This window comes from Prosopis cineraria, unplaced genomic scaffold, assembly GCF_029017545.1.
Source record: "Prosopis cineraria cultivar Desert tree isolate PC_DT_omini unplaced genomic scaffold, ASM2901754v1 PC12, whole genome shotgun sequence".
Taxonomy (NCBI): Eukaryota; Viridiplantae; Streptophyta; class Magnoliopsida; order Fabales; family Fabaceae; genus Prosopis; species Prosopis cineraria.
Window position 1 is genome coordinate 3521876 of NW_026555343.1, and position 15171 is coordinate 3537046.

Sequence of the window (15171 nt, forward strand, 5' to 3'; positions counted from 1 at the left end):
TAACTTTTTATTCATGAATTGCTTATAATTGAAAATGTTATTTAATATATAAATATATATTGTATTATACAAAATCAAATATAAGTTATTAATAGGTTTTAGGTTGATGGCTAGCTATCTTAGCGGCAGTGCCATCTTTCTTAAAGAAGTTTTGAATTTAAACATGATATTGACATATTTATGCATGTGAATGAGTGTGCGAGTCTCCTTTTTTTATAAAAAAAAGTCTAGAATAGAAAATTTTGAAAAACATTAATAGGATTCAGGCTCGAATTAAAATTTATTCCTTCCTTAATATACAAAAGATAGATTAATAAACATTTTAGATTATTGTCTTTTTGGTGGACAAAAAGGATTATTTTCTTAACAAACTCAAGTTAACATGAATAGTCTAGGAATTTGGTCATTTAAATAAGTAGTTGAAGATTTAAACTATGGTCATCATTTAAACATGTGGTTAGAAATTTTAATCCTAATTTTTTTGAATACAATGACTTAGTGAAGAATGATCTTGTTTTTTTGGTCTCAATAACTGAAAAAGATAATTCTTTTTTTTTTTGTGTTATTAACTGAAAAAGATAACTTGCTGTTGCTCTTATGGGTTAAAAAAAATATAGGTTGTGTCAGATTTAATTTTTTTTTTTGGGTTGAAAAATTATAATTCAATCCAACCCTTAAGAATTGACAGATTAAATGCTTAACTAGTCAACTCATTTATTTTTTTTTTAATTTATTTTTCATGAATTTCAAAAAAATGTACACCTAAATCATGATAAATTCTATTATTTCATTATTCATTTTAGATATATTAAAATATTAGTGCATAATATTTGCAAGTTTTTGAAAACTTTGAGAAGATATTTTCTTCTGGGGTGGTACTTTGATGTAATTTTGGGAAAAAACAAATAAACAGAGCTCCCTAGAGAGCGCAAACTAATGAAAGGAGGAACCCAAAGGAGAGGGAAGCGTGCACGGACACACACAATAAGCAAAGCTTCAAAAAGCATCACAACAAAATTATTGAATATTCAAACGCTATTGTCTCCTTGTTTCCTTATTTCTTCATGTTTTCTTTTTAATTCTTTTATATCAATCAACTCTTTTTAAAAATTCGTCTGAAAATTTTGTTATTCCATAAACGAGATTTTTCTCACAATAATCACTTACTTCTCTAATCTTAATATTAGTCATACTCTTTTAAAAGAATGTTTTAGTGTCAATTATATTAATCACTTTGAGAGATGTGTCTATTGTATTAATTATTTTCTTTCATTTAAGTCCTTAGTTTGTAATCAAGAGGTGACTACGTGATGTTAAAATTTTATTGTAATTACTAATAGTAGCAATAGTGGAGATTATTAAATTATCTTATCAATATTTGATGAGAATAAAAGGAAAAATTTATTATAAAAATTCAATGACATTACTAATAAATAAGTATGCTTTTATTAGGGGTTGCTTAGTTGGAAATAAGTAAATTTGGGAAGTTAATGAAATTTTCTTTACTTGGTTCACTAAAATTTTTAACTTAATGAGAAACTAAGCCTGATAATGAACATTCTCAAAGTCTTAACTAACGGTGAATAAATTACAACCATCCGATTTCATATTGCTGGATTGAATCGCAGCCGTCGAAATGCTAGACGTGAAGCTTACTAATAATCAACACTCTGTCAACTTTCCCCAAAAAGAGTGTCTTTCCTCCTTTGAGACATCGCTCCCACTGCTACCTTTCCCCTCTGCTTCTTCACTTCATTCATGGCGGTGACGAAGCTTCTCTCTCTCTACATTTTCATGTTTATCTTGTTATTCTGCAGCTACCTCACCAACAACTCCAGTGCCGTTGCAGCCTCTTTGCCGCCTTCTTCGGATGTCGAGCTTCTCTTGGGTAAAATCAGAGCTGCCCTTCAAGGTAACGCCGATAACCTCGTTTTGTCTTCATGGAATTCCTCTATACCTCTTTGCCAATGGAGGGGACTCAAATGGGTTTTCTCTAATGGCTCTCCCCTGTCATGCAATGACTTGTCTTCACCACAATGGACCAATCTTTCGCTTTTCAGAGACCCCTCTTTACATCTACTCTCTCTTCAGCTTCCTTCTGCGAATCTCTCTGGTTCGCTTCCGAGGGAGCTTTCAGAGTTTCCTATGCTTCAGAGTCTCTACCTGAACATCAATTCGTTGAAAGGGACAATTCCTATTGAGCTTGGGTATAGTTCCTCACTTAACGATGTCGTTTTGGATGACAATATGTTGAGTGGAGCTTTACCACCGTCGATCTGGAATTTGTGTGATAAGCTCGTTTCGCTTAGACTCCATGGCAACATGTTTTCTGGGTCTCTTCCTGAACCGGCATTGCCCGAATCTTCTTGCAAGAATCTGCAATTTCTTGATTTGGGTAATAACAAGTTTTCTGGGGTTTTCCCTGAATTCATCACACGTTTTGGTGGGCTGAAACAGCTTGACTTGGGGAATAATATGTTTACGGGTTCAATTCCTCAGAGCTTAGCTGGGTTAATTAGACTTGAGAAACTGAATCTTTCTCACAACAATTTTAGTGGGGTTTTACCTACTTTTGGTGAATCATCCAAATTTGGTGTGGAGGTTTTTGAAGGGAATAACCCTGGCTTGTGTGGGCTACCCTTAAGAACTTGTAGTGGAACTCCTAGATTGAGCTCTGGTGCAGTTGCTGGTATAGTTATCACTCTCATGACTGGAGCTGTGGTTTTTGTTTCTTTGCTTATTGGGTATATGCAAAACAAGAGGAGGAAGGGTAAGGGAGATAGTGAGGATGAATTGGAGGAAGATGAAGATGATGATGATGAAGAAAATGGTGGTGGTAATGGTGCTATAGGTGGTGGTGAAGGGAAGCTTATGTTGTTCCAAGGTGGTGAGAACTTGTCATTGGACGATGTGTTGAATGCGACAGGGCAAGTTATGGAGAAGACGTGTTATGGTACTGTTTATAAGGCAAAGCTTGCTGAAGGAGGAACCATTGCTTTGAGATTATTAAGAGAAGGCAGCTGCAAGGATAGGGCTTCGTGCTTGCTCGTGATTAAGCAATTGGGAAGGATTCGACATGAGAATTTGATTCCTTTGAGAGCCTTCTATCAAGGGAAGAGAGGAGAGAAGCTTCTTATTTATGATTATCTTCCTCTCAGAACACTTCACGATCTTTTACATGGTATGTTCAATATGAAGTTATATCCTATTAATTTCCCTCGAGTGCTTTTATTTTCCATTGGTGTAGATGCTTACATGGTATCTTTTTTTTTTTTTTGCCAAATCACTTTCTTTTTAACTGAGGTAACCAATTGCTTGAAGTACCCCTGACTTGTTTGTGAAGTGTCTAATAAGACCAAAGATTTATTCAATTCAAAGCATTCATGTGAGACTTGGAACTATCTTTGAAATGGGGAGAGATTATTTCTTAAGCCTTGGGAGAAAAGTAAATGTCCCAAGATGGGAAAAATGTTGTCCATGGAGATTAGGGGGGTTAATTTCTTACACTATTTGAGTTGGATCAAATACCTCTTATAATTTTATTCTTAAGAGGAAGATGATTGGCTATTTGACTATGGACCGGTGTCATGATGTTATTGTTATCCAGATATCGTGATCCCAATAAGTCCATGAACATAGGTCATCTAGGCGTTACTTTTTCATATATTCTGATCAGTGTTTGCTTGACCCTCTTATCTGTGTTTATCTCACTTCTGCTAAAAAACCATTCTGAATGTAGTTTTATATAGTTCATATAGCAAAAGTTACAATTCCATTACAGAGAAGCCAAAAAAGGCTTAGCCTTTACTATTCTGGGAATGGAGGACAGGATCAGCAACCATTATCCTATCCGTTAGTAGAGTCATTATTTTTGTGATCTCCGAATAGCTTGATGTGTAGTGCGCTTCATTTTGGTGAAGTTAAATTAAGTATCCTGGAATTGACCATAGTGTTACAATTTTGCCATCCAACCACAGAAACTAAAACTGGAAAACCAGTGCTAAACTGGGCCAGGCGACACAAGATTGCGTTGGGAATAGCCAGGGGACTAGCATATCTTCATACAGGACTTGATGTTCCAATCACTCATGGGAATGTACGATCCAAGAACGTGCTAGTGGACGAGTTCTTTGTTGCCAGGCTCTCTGAGTTTGGGCTGGACAAGCTAATGATTCCTGCTGTAGCTGATGAAATGGTAGCACTTGCAAAAACAGATGGCTACAAGGCTCCAGAGCTTCAGAAGATGAAGAAATGTAACTCAAGGACCGATGTTTATGCATTTGGGATATTACTGCTGGAGATATTGATAGGGAAGAAACCGGGTAAGAACGGGAGGAGTGGGGAGGTCGTGGATTTGCCTTCCATGGTGAAAGTGGCAGTGTTGGAGGAGACAACCATGGAAGTGTTTGACGTGGAGCTTCTGAAAGGGATAAGGAGTCCAATGGAAGATGGGTTGGTTCAGGCATTGAAGGTAGCAATGGGATGTTGTGCTCCAGTGCCTTCAGTGAGACCAAGCATGGAAGAAGTTGTGAGACAGTTGGAAGAGAATAGGCCAAGGAATAGGTCTGCTTTATACAGCCCTACAGAAACAAGAAGTGGGAGTGGCACTCCTTTTTGAATTTTGCATATCAGTATGAGAATTAGGTTGTGTCCTTTTTATTATGTCCTGTGACTGTTTCGGATTTGGATCATTTCTACTTCTTTCTCTCAGTTTTTTCTCCAAGATTTTGGAAAGAGATAGACTCAACTCATTTGAGATCCATTTAAATAGTAGATATGTGACTCTTTTGAGTGATAGTTTCCTTAAATTTAATGTCTATCTCTGGAAGGATGAGAAATGGAGGGAAAGAATTGGAATACATCTAAACTCGCTTGTATTTTATTTTTATGCAATTTTAGTCGATGATTTTTTTTAAATGCAAATTTGAAGAATGTATTTAAAGAAATCGACAATTTAATCTCATTAATGGGTGTCGTGATGAGCATAGATCATATTGACAAACTCAGTTTTAGTGCTCTTTGTAAACAGTGGATACTGTTGTCATTTATTGTTTGGCTGAATTTTAAATCTTAGAGAAGTTACTTCCTTATCAAGCTTTGAGTTATTACTATATAACTTATTTCTAGTATTTCAAAATATAAATATATAATACATATTTCTTTCATCACATTAAAACCAAAGTACGACAGGACTTGTTAAATTTGCCTCCATGATCACATGTTAACAATTACTCATTTGCATCCTTATCTCTATGCCATTATATTAAGCATTTTTATTTGGCATAAGCAGGTATGAGATCACAGTATAGACAATGGTCTTGTGTTTTGTAGTAAATTTGAGAGAAAGTGTATCATGCCTTATAAATAGAATGATTACAATTTTATATAAATTTTAAGAAAAATTAATCTTAGTCCTTCAATTTTTAACTCAATTCCTCAATTATCACTCGCTGTGACTTAGTCTTTTAATTATGATTTGTTGTGATTCAATCTCTCAATTTTTGACTCACATATAACTCGGTTCATATTTTTTAATTTAAAAATTATCCTTATCAAATAAGAGGAATAAAAAAAAATTTCATATATTATTTTAAAATACCCTTCTCTTACTCTTTGAGGTGCGATTTAAGTTAACATTAAAAAAGAGAACTAACAAAAGTTGAGGGACTGAGTCATAGGTTAGTTATAGTTGAGAGATTAAGTCGCAGCAAGTTATAATTAAAAAATTGAGTTACAAATAAGTTAAAAATTGAAGGATTAAAAGATTAATTTTTTTTTAAAATTTACTATATATACTGATATAGTTGATCACTATGATGCATTTAGGTATAAATGTGATGTTTTCCAATTTAATCAATATTGATGTGTAATATATTATTCAAAAACTAAAAATAATATAACTTACTCTTCATAATTTTTGTAATAATAAAGGATTTATATATAATAACTCTATTGACACTTACATAAAGTAATGTATGCATTTAATCAACGTATTTAAAGCTAAAATTATTAATCATCTGTTTAAGATGCTTTCAGGATTTGTGGAACTAGGTATTTATTTAAAACTACTTATAAAGTGAATATAACTTCAATGTAATTTAAAAAGAATGATAGCTTTAAAATTATAAGGCGAAAGTGCAAGAAAATTAAACTTCGATTTGAAGAAAATTACACACCTAACTATTATAGTAATACATCTCTCCTCTACTCCTTTGGCTCATCTCATTTGGAACAAATCAAGAGTTTTCTCTGAAGAAGGTTAAACAAATAATGATCAAAGAGACGAGTTCTGTAGAATCTGCTTCCCCTGGAAATGAATTTGTGGAGTCTGAAGAAGGAGTCCTCAGAAAGTGGGAGAAACAAATGGCTTCTTCAACACAAGCATTGTTATCAATTTGATAACAATTGGGACATGTAAAATTTACATTTCCACCAGCACCTTAGTGGGAAGGACAAACAGATGATGTGTCCTCAACAGCATCTCACTCTGCATATCTATAATAATGCAATCAAGTAGGAGAAAGAATGAAAACAACTTCATTTTCTTCCTTCCTTCCTTTCCTTTATCCTTTTTTTTTTTTTAGAATTTTGTGGTTTTAACAGGTGAAGCCCCTGCGGCAGTTAAGAACACCAGCTCCAGAAGTAATGATACCAACCATGGAAGATGACTTGGCCCCTAAACTGGAGGCTCTGGCATAACTTGCTGCAGCACCAGCTCCTGATGAAGTGAAGTAGGCTCCATTCAACATAAGGTCTCCCATTGACCTCCAGTTCCAGTGCTTCCATATCCTTGTGTCTGTACCCACTCTCTTTGTCACCTGTTCACACACCACATATTAAAACATTATTACTGTATATATAAACTGCCATGTCTCTGACTCTGGAAGTAAAATTCACAGTTGAAGATTTTACCTCCTTAGCAAAACGGTTTCGAGGGGCAAGGTATCGGTTGCCTTGGCTGTTAATTGTGGGATTAGCACTTCCACCAATTGCATACATTTCCCAGTGGGTATAGTCATTGTTTACCACATGGAAATACCCATGCCTGCACCTGTAAAGGGAAAAAAAATCCACCTCCACTGTTGGTTAAGTTTTTACAAAGCAATTAAATTGTTTTCAAATTAATTATACATCTCTTTAGACTCTCCTGGCAACAGTATCTTGATATTAAATATGACTTCTATTAAAACCAACGATGAGGGAATAAGCATTTGGAAAACCAAAAGACAGTACCATTGCCATTGCTATTACAGTCATCCACAAAACAAAACACCGTATTACAGTGAGTAGGCTGTGGAAGGCTGTGGAGACCCTGGAGATAGAATTGGTCAAGATACTAAAACAGTCGTAAAAGTTTATTGGTAATCCTCTAGTAACAAGGCTGATGGTCATCTTATATCTTATCTGCCTACAAGCTCAACAAGATTACTAGTTGAGTTTGCATAAAAAAGAATGTTACCTCGGCATTCTCTGGATAAGACCCTCCCCAAAATGATTGTAGGCAATGGTTACTTGCATTTGCTTATCTCTTACATATGTATCACTGTGGCCCAGTAGCATAACCTGCAAAATTGAAAAGCAATAAGTATATAATCTTAATCCTATAAATAAGAGGGCTGAAGGCAAATCAATTACCTCGTTGTGGTGGGTGAAGTAATTGTTGGAAATGGTAATACCAGTGGACCCCATAATTGCATCAACAAGGCCATCAGCGCAATTAGACATTGAATTATGGTCAATCCAAATGTGGCTTGAACCAAAAATGGAAATGCCATCTCCATCAGCCATAGTTCTCCAACCATAATGAGTTGGTGAGCTACGAACCATTGCATTACCAGTTCGTTTGCAATCATGGATATGTAAACCATGGATGATGACATTGGTGATGAATTGTATAGTAATGCAAGCCCCATAGGCAATGTGCACATTCACTCCACGACCATCTATGGTCTTGAAGCTGTTCATGATAAGCTCTTGCTTTAAAGTGATAACCATGGACCTCTTGAACACAATCCATAAGGGTCTATCTTGAATAACCGCATGGCGCAGGGTACCTGGTCTTGGGTTGACAGGATCGTCATCACTTGGATCAGTCACAATATAGAACCTACCGTCACGGCCACCTATGGCATTACGTCCAAACCCAATCCCACAATTGGCCAAACGCTTTCGCCGTCTGTGCCAAAGTTTGTCGCAGCGCCAGCAGTCATCAATTGGATTTCCAGTCACACATGAGAAGAAACCCAGATTCCTTCTTTCAGTATGATTGCGTATGCTCCTGTTAAATTTAGTCACCGACATTAGTGAAATTAATCCTACAATTATATACTCTTGCTAGTTATTTAAGTATTTTCATTTATCAAGTTATAAGTTTGAAGAAATGTCAGAAAGATCCAAGAAAAAATGACACGTATGATTCACGGGAAGTCACAAGGGAAGCATGTAGTACTACTTATTATGATTTAATTGCAATGTCCCACCAAAAGGAAAAACTAATGGGTCATGTGTGTCTGCAATAATGCAAACGGATAGAATGATACGGTCTATACGGAAACTGGGGATTGAATATCTGACCTGAAATTTCTCTAGCAATAAATAAATGCCAAAGGTGGGGGACGAACAACTAATTTCAGCTTACTACTTGGGGGTGTCGGTGGTAATAGTCAAAAGTCATTTGATAAGGTTCTCTGAGACAGAAGATGCTGGATCAGAAATCAGCTAAAATACATCCAACTGTGTGTCGCTGTGTGGAAAGAATTATGGAGAAACCAGATCTGATCTGCAGTTTGGAGTGTATGCTTATAAGGACAGGCTGGAGACCGAAAGCCCATTCCTGTGGGTTACCCCACCTTGTTGGAAGACGTGGGAACTCCATTAATTTCTTACAGTCTGAATTGGACATTGTATTTGATCATTTGGGTGCAGAAATCATGAAGGTAATCAAATAACAAACAAGAGAGTTCCCCCCCCCCCCCTTTACTGATTCAAGTGTTGGAGGGGCCAGAAAACCATGTGGAATGGATGATCTAGTTGGATACAAGGGTATTGCATTTGCATAAGCAAGAGAACCAAACATTAGCCATTGGAGAGTGAGAGTGTCTGCTAGATCAACAAATCTGGAACATTGACCATTGATATTAGAGAAATAGGATGGATGTTCTCGGAACCACCCCCCTAAAAAAAAAAAAAAACCAAAAAAGAGATATGGATAGTATATATTTATTTTTTTGAAAATCTGAGTTGAAATATTATTTTTATTTTTATTTTTATTTATTTTAAAAACAAAAAAATGAAAATAGCATTAGAAATATATGAATTTTCTTTATTAAAATTCAAACAATCTGAATATAAAAGAACAAACAAAAGCCCAATAAAGCCGGTACTCAACAACAGACAATTTCAATTCAAACATAAGTATACTTAAAAAATAATCAATTTTTTAAATAAAGTGATAAAATATAAATAATAGTATTTTACCCAAAAAAAAATATAAATAATTGTGTGATTGACTGATTGATATTTTCAAGAACACAAAACATAAGCTCCTATTTAAATAGGCTACGCTACAATTAGATAGGTTGACTTAATGTCACTCAAAGAAGGCTTTTGGCATTGAAAAGGTATCTGTACTTGAAGATGATATTTAGATAAGGGAAAGAAAAAGACAAGAAATTAATATCATGAGCGGCAGGGTCGGATCTCGGAGCATTAGCATGTGGCTAAAGCTGGCATATATAATATAAAGGGTTTAACTTTCAGTTTCAATAGATCTCGTTCTGCGCACAACATGATGCTTGCTTCATTAGAACCTTGAAGGCCAACTTCACAATTTGAACGTATAATTAATTAATAAAGCCAGATTTGTATTTCCATATTAAATGAAAGAACAGATGATCCGGAAAGGAATAAGCAAACGGTGCTATTATATAGGCACAAGGAATCCTATATTGCACATTTGTACTATTTCGTTCGCACATTTAATAGATATGGAGTTTCATCAAGGCACAATGACAATTAAACATCCTTGAAGATTATTAATTATAATTAGAAACTTTAAATTATTAAAATTTCAATAATAAACTGTAACCTTAAAAAAATATGAATAGTCTAATGCTCTTCAAAGGTAATTTTAATAAATTTTTAATTAATTATTATATACTCACAAGTACTTTTGAAAAGTTTTAAAAATAAATTTTAATTTCATATTAAAAAATAATTTATTACTAACAATCGTTCTTTAGTTTTTCAATTGAGATTAACATTATTTCTATCTCATGATAGTAATTTTAGTTGTGTTAATTTTTTATTTTTTTAGTGCTCTACCTATATATTAACAAACATAAGAATTCACAAGTGATTAGGTTCATATTCAAAAATAATCTTAATAAATTTTTAAATGACTATTATATATTCACAAGTGTCATTGAAAAATTTTAAAAGTAAATTTTAGTTTTATATTGAAAAACAATCTATCCCAACAATTATATATTCCTTGGTTTCCCAATTGATATTAATAATATTCTCATTCTATAATAGTAATTTTAGCAGTATCATTTTTTTATAAGAAAATATAACTTTAAATTTCTGCACTTTACTCAAATTTTACAATAAATCCTTACATTTTTTTTGTTATAGGTTTTTATACTTTTATTTTTTAGTGTTTTAAGTCCCTCCATAAGGAATTTATAAGGATCTAAAATATCAAAAAATAAAAGTGTAGAGATTTAGAACAATGAAAAAAATTACAGTGACCCAAAGTTATATATTTTTTTTTATTTTCTAAGTGGAGGTCAATTTTATAAACTCATATATATTTTTAATTTTAAATAAGAACTATGACCTATTATTAAAATTTCAATAATTTCGAATTCCTAACTGTAATTAATAGCTGTGCTAATAATTTTACCTAATTGTCATTATTATAGTGGTCTGGTAATTTTACCCGTGCTGTTTGAGGCACCGTCGTTCTTCCTGGGTAATCAACCTTCATGATTCAATGATTTTGCCTTTAGCTGCGGTACCCTCGTCTTATTCTTATTATATAACATTTTCAATCATTTCACATCTCTTATGAATAAGATTGAAGAGAGTATTTAAATAATAATATAATTAGATTAAATATCTTTACACTAATCAAAAAGAGATAAAATTAAAAAAATAATTTAATTATTATAAGATGTCCTATATTTTGAATCAAAAATTACCTTTAAAAGGTGTCTTGTAAATAAAATTGGAAGGGGTATTTTTCATGGAACCAAACCAAGCATGAGGCTTCTTATCAAAGGGATAAGATGAAAAAGAGAACAGAATTTTTCTAACTTCGATTTAAACACATGGATTGACATGTTGGACGCAGGTTTTTAAAGGCAAAGTGCCCGAGAAGGATGAAAACAACATGATTTCTGAGCCCAAAACACGTATAAACTAATCTACCAAGCACATGACCCTAATAATAGCAATATGGAACGACTGAAAAAATTAATTCGGAATTTATGTAATTATAAAAATAATTATATAATAAATTTAAAGAAAAATAAAACAAGATAAAGTCAACCAATTTATGGCTGTTTAAAAAAATAATCTGAGTGAAAAAGATCAGTCTTCCGAAAGAGAGAGAAAGGAAAGATTTGAGTATGGAGAGATTACATATCAACCATGGAAGCTATCTCCTCTGGATTATCCACTGCGTGTTCATTTGGAGCATCGTTTAACCTGAAAATTTACAGGAATATTCAGTCAAGAAACCGAAGTAGAAACGACACCGTTTTATGCTCCATTGACTGACATGAGCAAAATCTCATTGAATTGAGAGATTGACTCATGGTAATAGTGCAGTCAAAACTCTCAAAACTCAAAAGAAGAGTGATTTCATAGTGAAGATTCACGCTATTGTCGTGAGCTGAGACCCAACGAGAAAAAGTCATCAAGATTGAAATGATAAACTAATACTTCAGATCCGATCTGAAGGGCTCAGATTGTTCCTTTTCTGAGATACATTGCTGATTCGTATATCGAAAATATATCTCAACAAAACGGTTATTTAGAATCCAATCCCACGTGAACGGTCATTGCCGTCATTGAGAATTCAAACCGGAAGCTTAAAAGCCCGACGAAACGGTGATAAATTACACTAACCTGTCCGCCATTGATGAATTCTTCAAATTCTGCAACTTCTCTGTTTCTACATTCCTGTTCCAGGTAAGAGCAACCAAGTCACAAACGCATTGATCACATTGCAATGTGTCAAACACATGAAACGCTAAACTCTCGTAAGACTCGAAATTAATCAAAGTTCATTGAAGCTCTTGAAGTACAGAAGAAATCTGATTTCTCTTTGATTGTCAGCTGTTACCTTGACATTACAAGACGGCCTTTCTCATTTTCATCCCCATTCAATGGCTTGGCGCTAGATAAAAGCAGCACCATAGTCAGAACGAAAACGATGAATGACCATTTCAGAGAAGCCTCCATCATTATTGCTTCTGCTACACCTCACTTTGTCGCACTCTGTATTTTTCTTTGTGTGAAAAATGATGAAGAAGGAAGAAGGGAAGGGAAGGGAAGGAGCGAGAGAGAAAAGGGAGGGAGGGATGCTTATATAGCATTGGAGAACAGAAGACGGGGAAAGAGGAAGACGGAGAAGTGAAATGAGAATGCGTGTTTGGGGCCTAACTCGAGATAGTAACCATGGTTAGGTTTATTAACCTTATAATACTCGCGCTTAATCTTGAGGCTCGCCTAAGCAGCTTGACTTCCCAGCCGGCCCCTAACCACCGTTAACCGATGCTTGTTTTTCCTCTCTCTCTCTCTGTCTCTCCCCGTCTCTGCGCTACGTGGCAGTGGCATGTTCATGATTCATCACTTACCGTGATACCGTAACAATTCTCCCATTTAAAATTATAAAATATTTTAGTATTATTTACTTCGACCAAAAATGTTTTATTATTTTCATTTTCTGAAAAATTACAAGAATTTAATTATTTCTTGAAACATATAATATTTTATTTTAAACATAAAATAACAAAAATAATAAATTACAATAGTACACACAGAAAAGAGTTAACATTTATATATATATATATATATATAGTATTTTGAAATTGATATATTATACTCCGTCTCAATTTAAAATATACTTTATAAAAACTTAAACATATTATTAAAATTTATTAAATTAATTTTATAATTTTATTTTTTAAAAATATTTAATATAGTCTTATTTGTGAAACATTAAATATAGAGAAAAATAATAATAAAGCAAGATAATATTAAAATAAATATGATTAATGGAATTTTATTTTGTTAAAGTGTCTTATTTTGGGACAGAGTCACGTCTAAAAATTCCTTATAAGCTAAGATAGGGGGAGTAATTATTTTTTATTTATATGATAATATTACAAAAAATATTTCTCATGCAACTATCTAACTTGATATTATTAAATCAAATTTGAGCATGATTTGAACTAAATAAAGGTGGTAATAACATTTTTTATTGGAAAAATTATACTTAAATCTTACGGAAGATAATTGTAAATGTCATTTATTAAATTATAAATGTGCAGAATTTGATATTTAAGAAATTTTATAAATTTTTTGATAATCAATTATCTTTTTTAAACTTAAGTGTCATTTTTTTTTATTCTTGAAAATGTTGTGTTAAGGTTTAAATAATAGAAAATCTCCCATTCCCAAAAAATTTGTCATGTTCTCAAAAGAATTTTCAGTGGAGAGGATTTTCTTTATATTTATTTTTTTCTCTTTACCATTTGTTTTGGGGACGACACATTGTCCTTTTTATCAGTACGGCAATTTATATTTATTTAAGTATTAACATGTGTTTGGTTCCGTTCCTCTTGGTCATTCCGCGTATTATTATTATTATTATTATTATTATTATTATTATTATTTAGTCTCAAGAAGATGTCATCCATAACATTGCATGATCAAAGTCTCTGATTCGCTCAAAGTTTGCACTCAATATAAAATCTCCTACAAGGGACTAATAAATGTTCAAAGAGACCTATGTAAGATATTATAAAATACATAAATATATAAATACGATATGTCACCTATATTATACTTTCAATTGGTCTAAAAGTTTACCGATGAGCATTGGTGATGTTACAGTGAACATAAAATCAGATAAACTTTTACCAAGAAATTATGGGCCTGTTTGGAAATATGTTCTGAAAATAATTTTCTATTCTTCAAAATAAGAGAATAAAAAAATTTGTTTGGTAACATATTTTTAAAAAGTATTTTGAAGAACAAAAAATAAAATATTGTTTTGGAGAATAAAAAAATAAAAATAATTTTTAGGTGTTCTGTAACTATTGTATTGAAGACTAAGAGAGAATGAAAAAACACCTATTTTTATTTTTTTTTTTCAGAACATGTTCTACAAAATATCAGTTTTCAAAATAATAAAATAAAAATAATTTCAAAAAGCCTCATTATTCTTTTGAACGACCCATGTCAAAACTTTTAACCACACACATGCTCTCAAACTATTCCATTGATCATAATTAACTTTAAATTAGCTTGAAATAAAACTTGATTTCTATAATGTGTTTTAGAGACATGCCCTGGCTTACTTAACAAGTTAATTAGTGCCACCAAGCTTGGCCTCTCAAAATATTAAATTTTCAATAACTTCCAACGAATAACCAGCTAAAATTGATGGGGAATTATGAGAAGACAAAACAACATAGTCTCGTAGAAGCTGGCTTTTAATACGTGCAAGAAAAGCATCATGTGTTGAAGAGTGATATGGGGTGAGAGAGAGAGAGAGAGAGAGAGAGAACCCCAAGCCATTAATTCATCACCACTTTGGAATAATTCAGCAAAGCTTTGAGTGCACTTTTATGCATGTAACTTCAAATACTAACTTTGTTTTTCCACACTGTGTGTGTGTGTGTGGTTCTGCGCTGGCCTATTTTATTTAACCAAACATTGTTAGTATTGTTGTTGTTGTTGTTGTTTTTAAATATGTAGCAAAGGGACTCTTTTCGGCCAAAAAAAAAAAACCATATGTAGCAAAGGGAGGTGTTTTCAATCTTTGAGGCAGCGTTCCCCTTTGAATTTGATTATCATATCCGCACTTTATTCATCCCATCAGCATTATTATCAAATACATTATGTCTTTTTAATTTTTTTTAGACTAATGTCGAT

The 15171-nt window shown here is 33.0% G+C and overlaps 2 protein-coding genes across 2 annotated transcripts; one reads left to right on the top strand and one right to left on the bottom strand.

Moving 5' to 3' along the window:
* Positions 1-1702: 1702 nt before the first annotated feature.
* On the top strand, positions 1703-5094 carry LOC129287964 (putative kinase-like protein TMKL1). The gene is made up of 2 exons (XM_054924263.1): positions 1703-3181; positions 3978-5094. Exons 1-2 carry the CDS (start codon positions 1759-1761, stop codon positions 4616-4618), a joined length of 2064 nt encoding a protein of 687 aa, XP_054780238.1. The 5' UTR covers positions 1703-1758; the 3' UTR covers positions 4619-5094.
* A 1042-nt stretch (positions 5095-6136) lies between these two features.
* On the bottom strand, positions 6137-12572 carry LOC129288789 (probable pectate lyase 20). Its single transcript, XM_054925530.1, has 7 exons — positions 12353-12572; positions 12136-12189; positions 11647-11712; positions 7636-8278; positions 7460-7563; positions 6913-7051; positions 6137-6818 (listed from the first exon to the last, which is right to left on the bottom strand). The coding sequence occupies exons 1-7, from the start codon at positions 12472-12474 to the stop codon at positions 6597-6599; spliced, it is 1350 nt and encodes a 449-aa protein (XP_054781505.1). The 5' UTR covers positions 12475-12572; the 3' UTR covers positions 6137-6596.
* Positions 12573-15171: the final 2599 nt, after the last annotated feature.

Bases quoted from the DNA above. Each gene is read 5' to 3' on its own strand.
- LOC129287964 (XM_054924263.1), top strand. From the start codon at position 1,759: ATGGCGGTGACGAAGCTTCTCTCTCTCTACATTTTCATGTTTATCTTG. The intron at 3,182-3,977 runs GTATGTTCAATA...ATCCAACCACAG, and splicing joins ACTTCACGATCTTTTACATG to AAACTAAAACTGGAAAACCA.
- LOC129288789 (XM_054925530.1), bottom strand. From the start codon at position 12,474: ATGATGGAGGCTTCTCTGAAATGGTCATTCATCGTTTTCGTTCTGACT. The intron at 7,564-7,635 runs GTAATTGATTTG...TCAATTTTGCAG, and splicing joins ACTTCACCCACCACAACGAG to GTTATGCTACTGGGCCACAG. The intron at 6,819-6,912 runs GTAAAATCTTCA...GTGTGTGAACAG, and splicing joins GAAACCGTTTTGCTAAGGAG to GTGACAAAGAGAGTGGGTAC.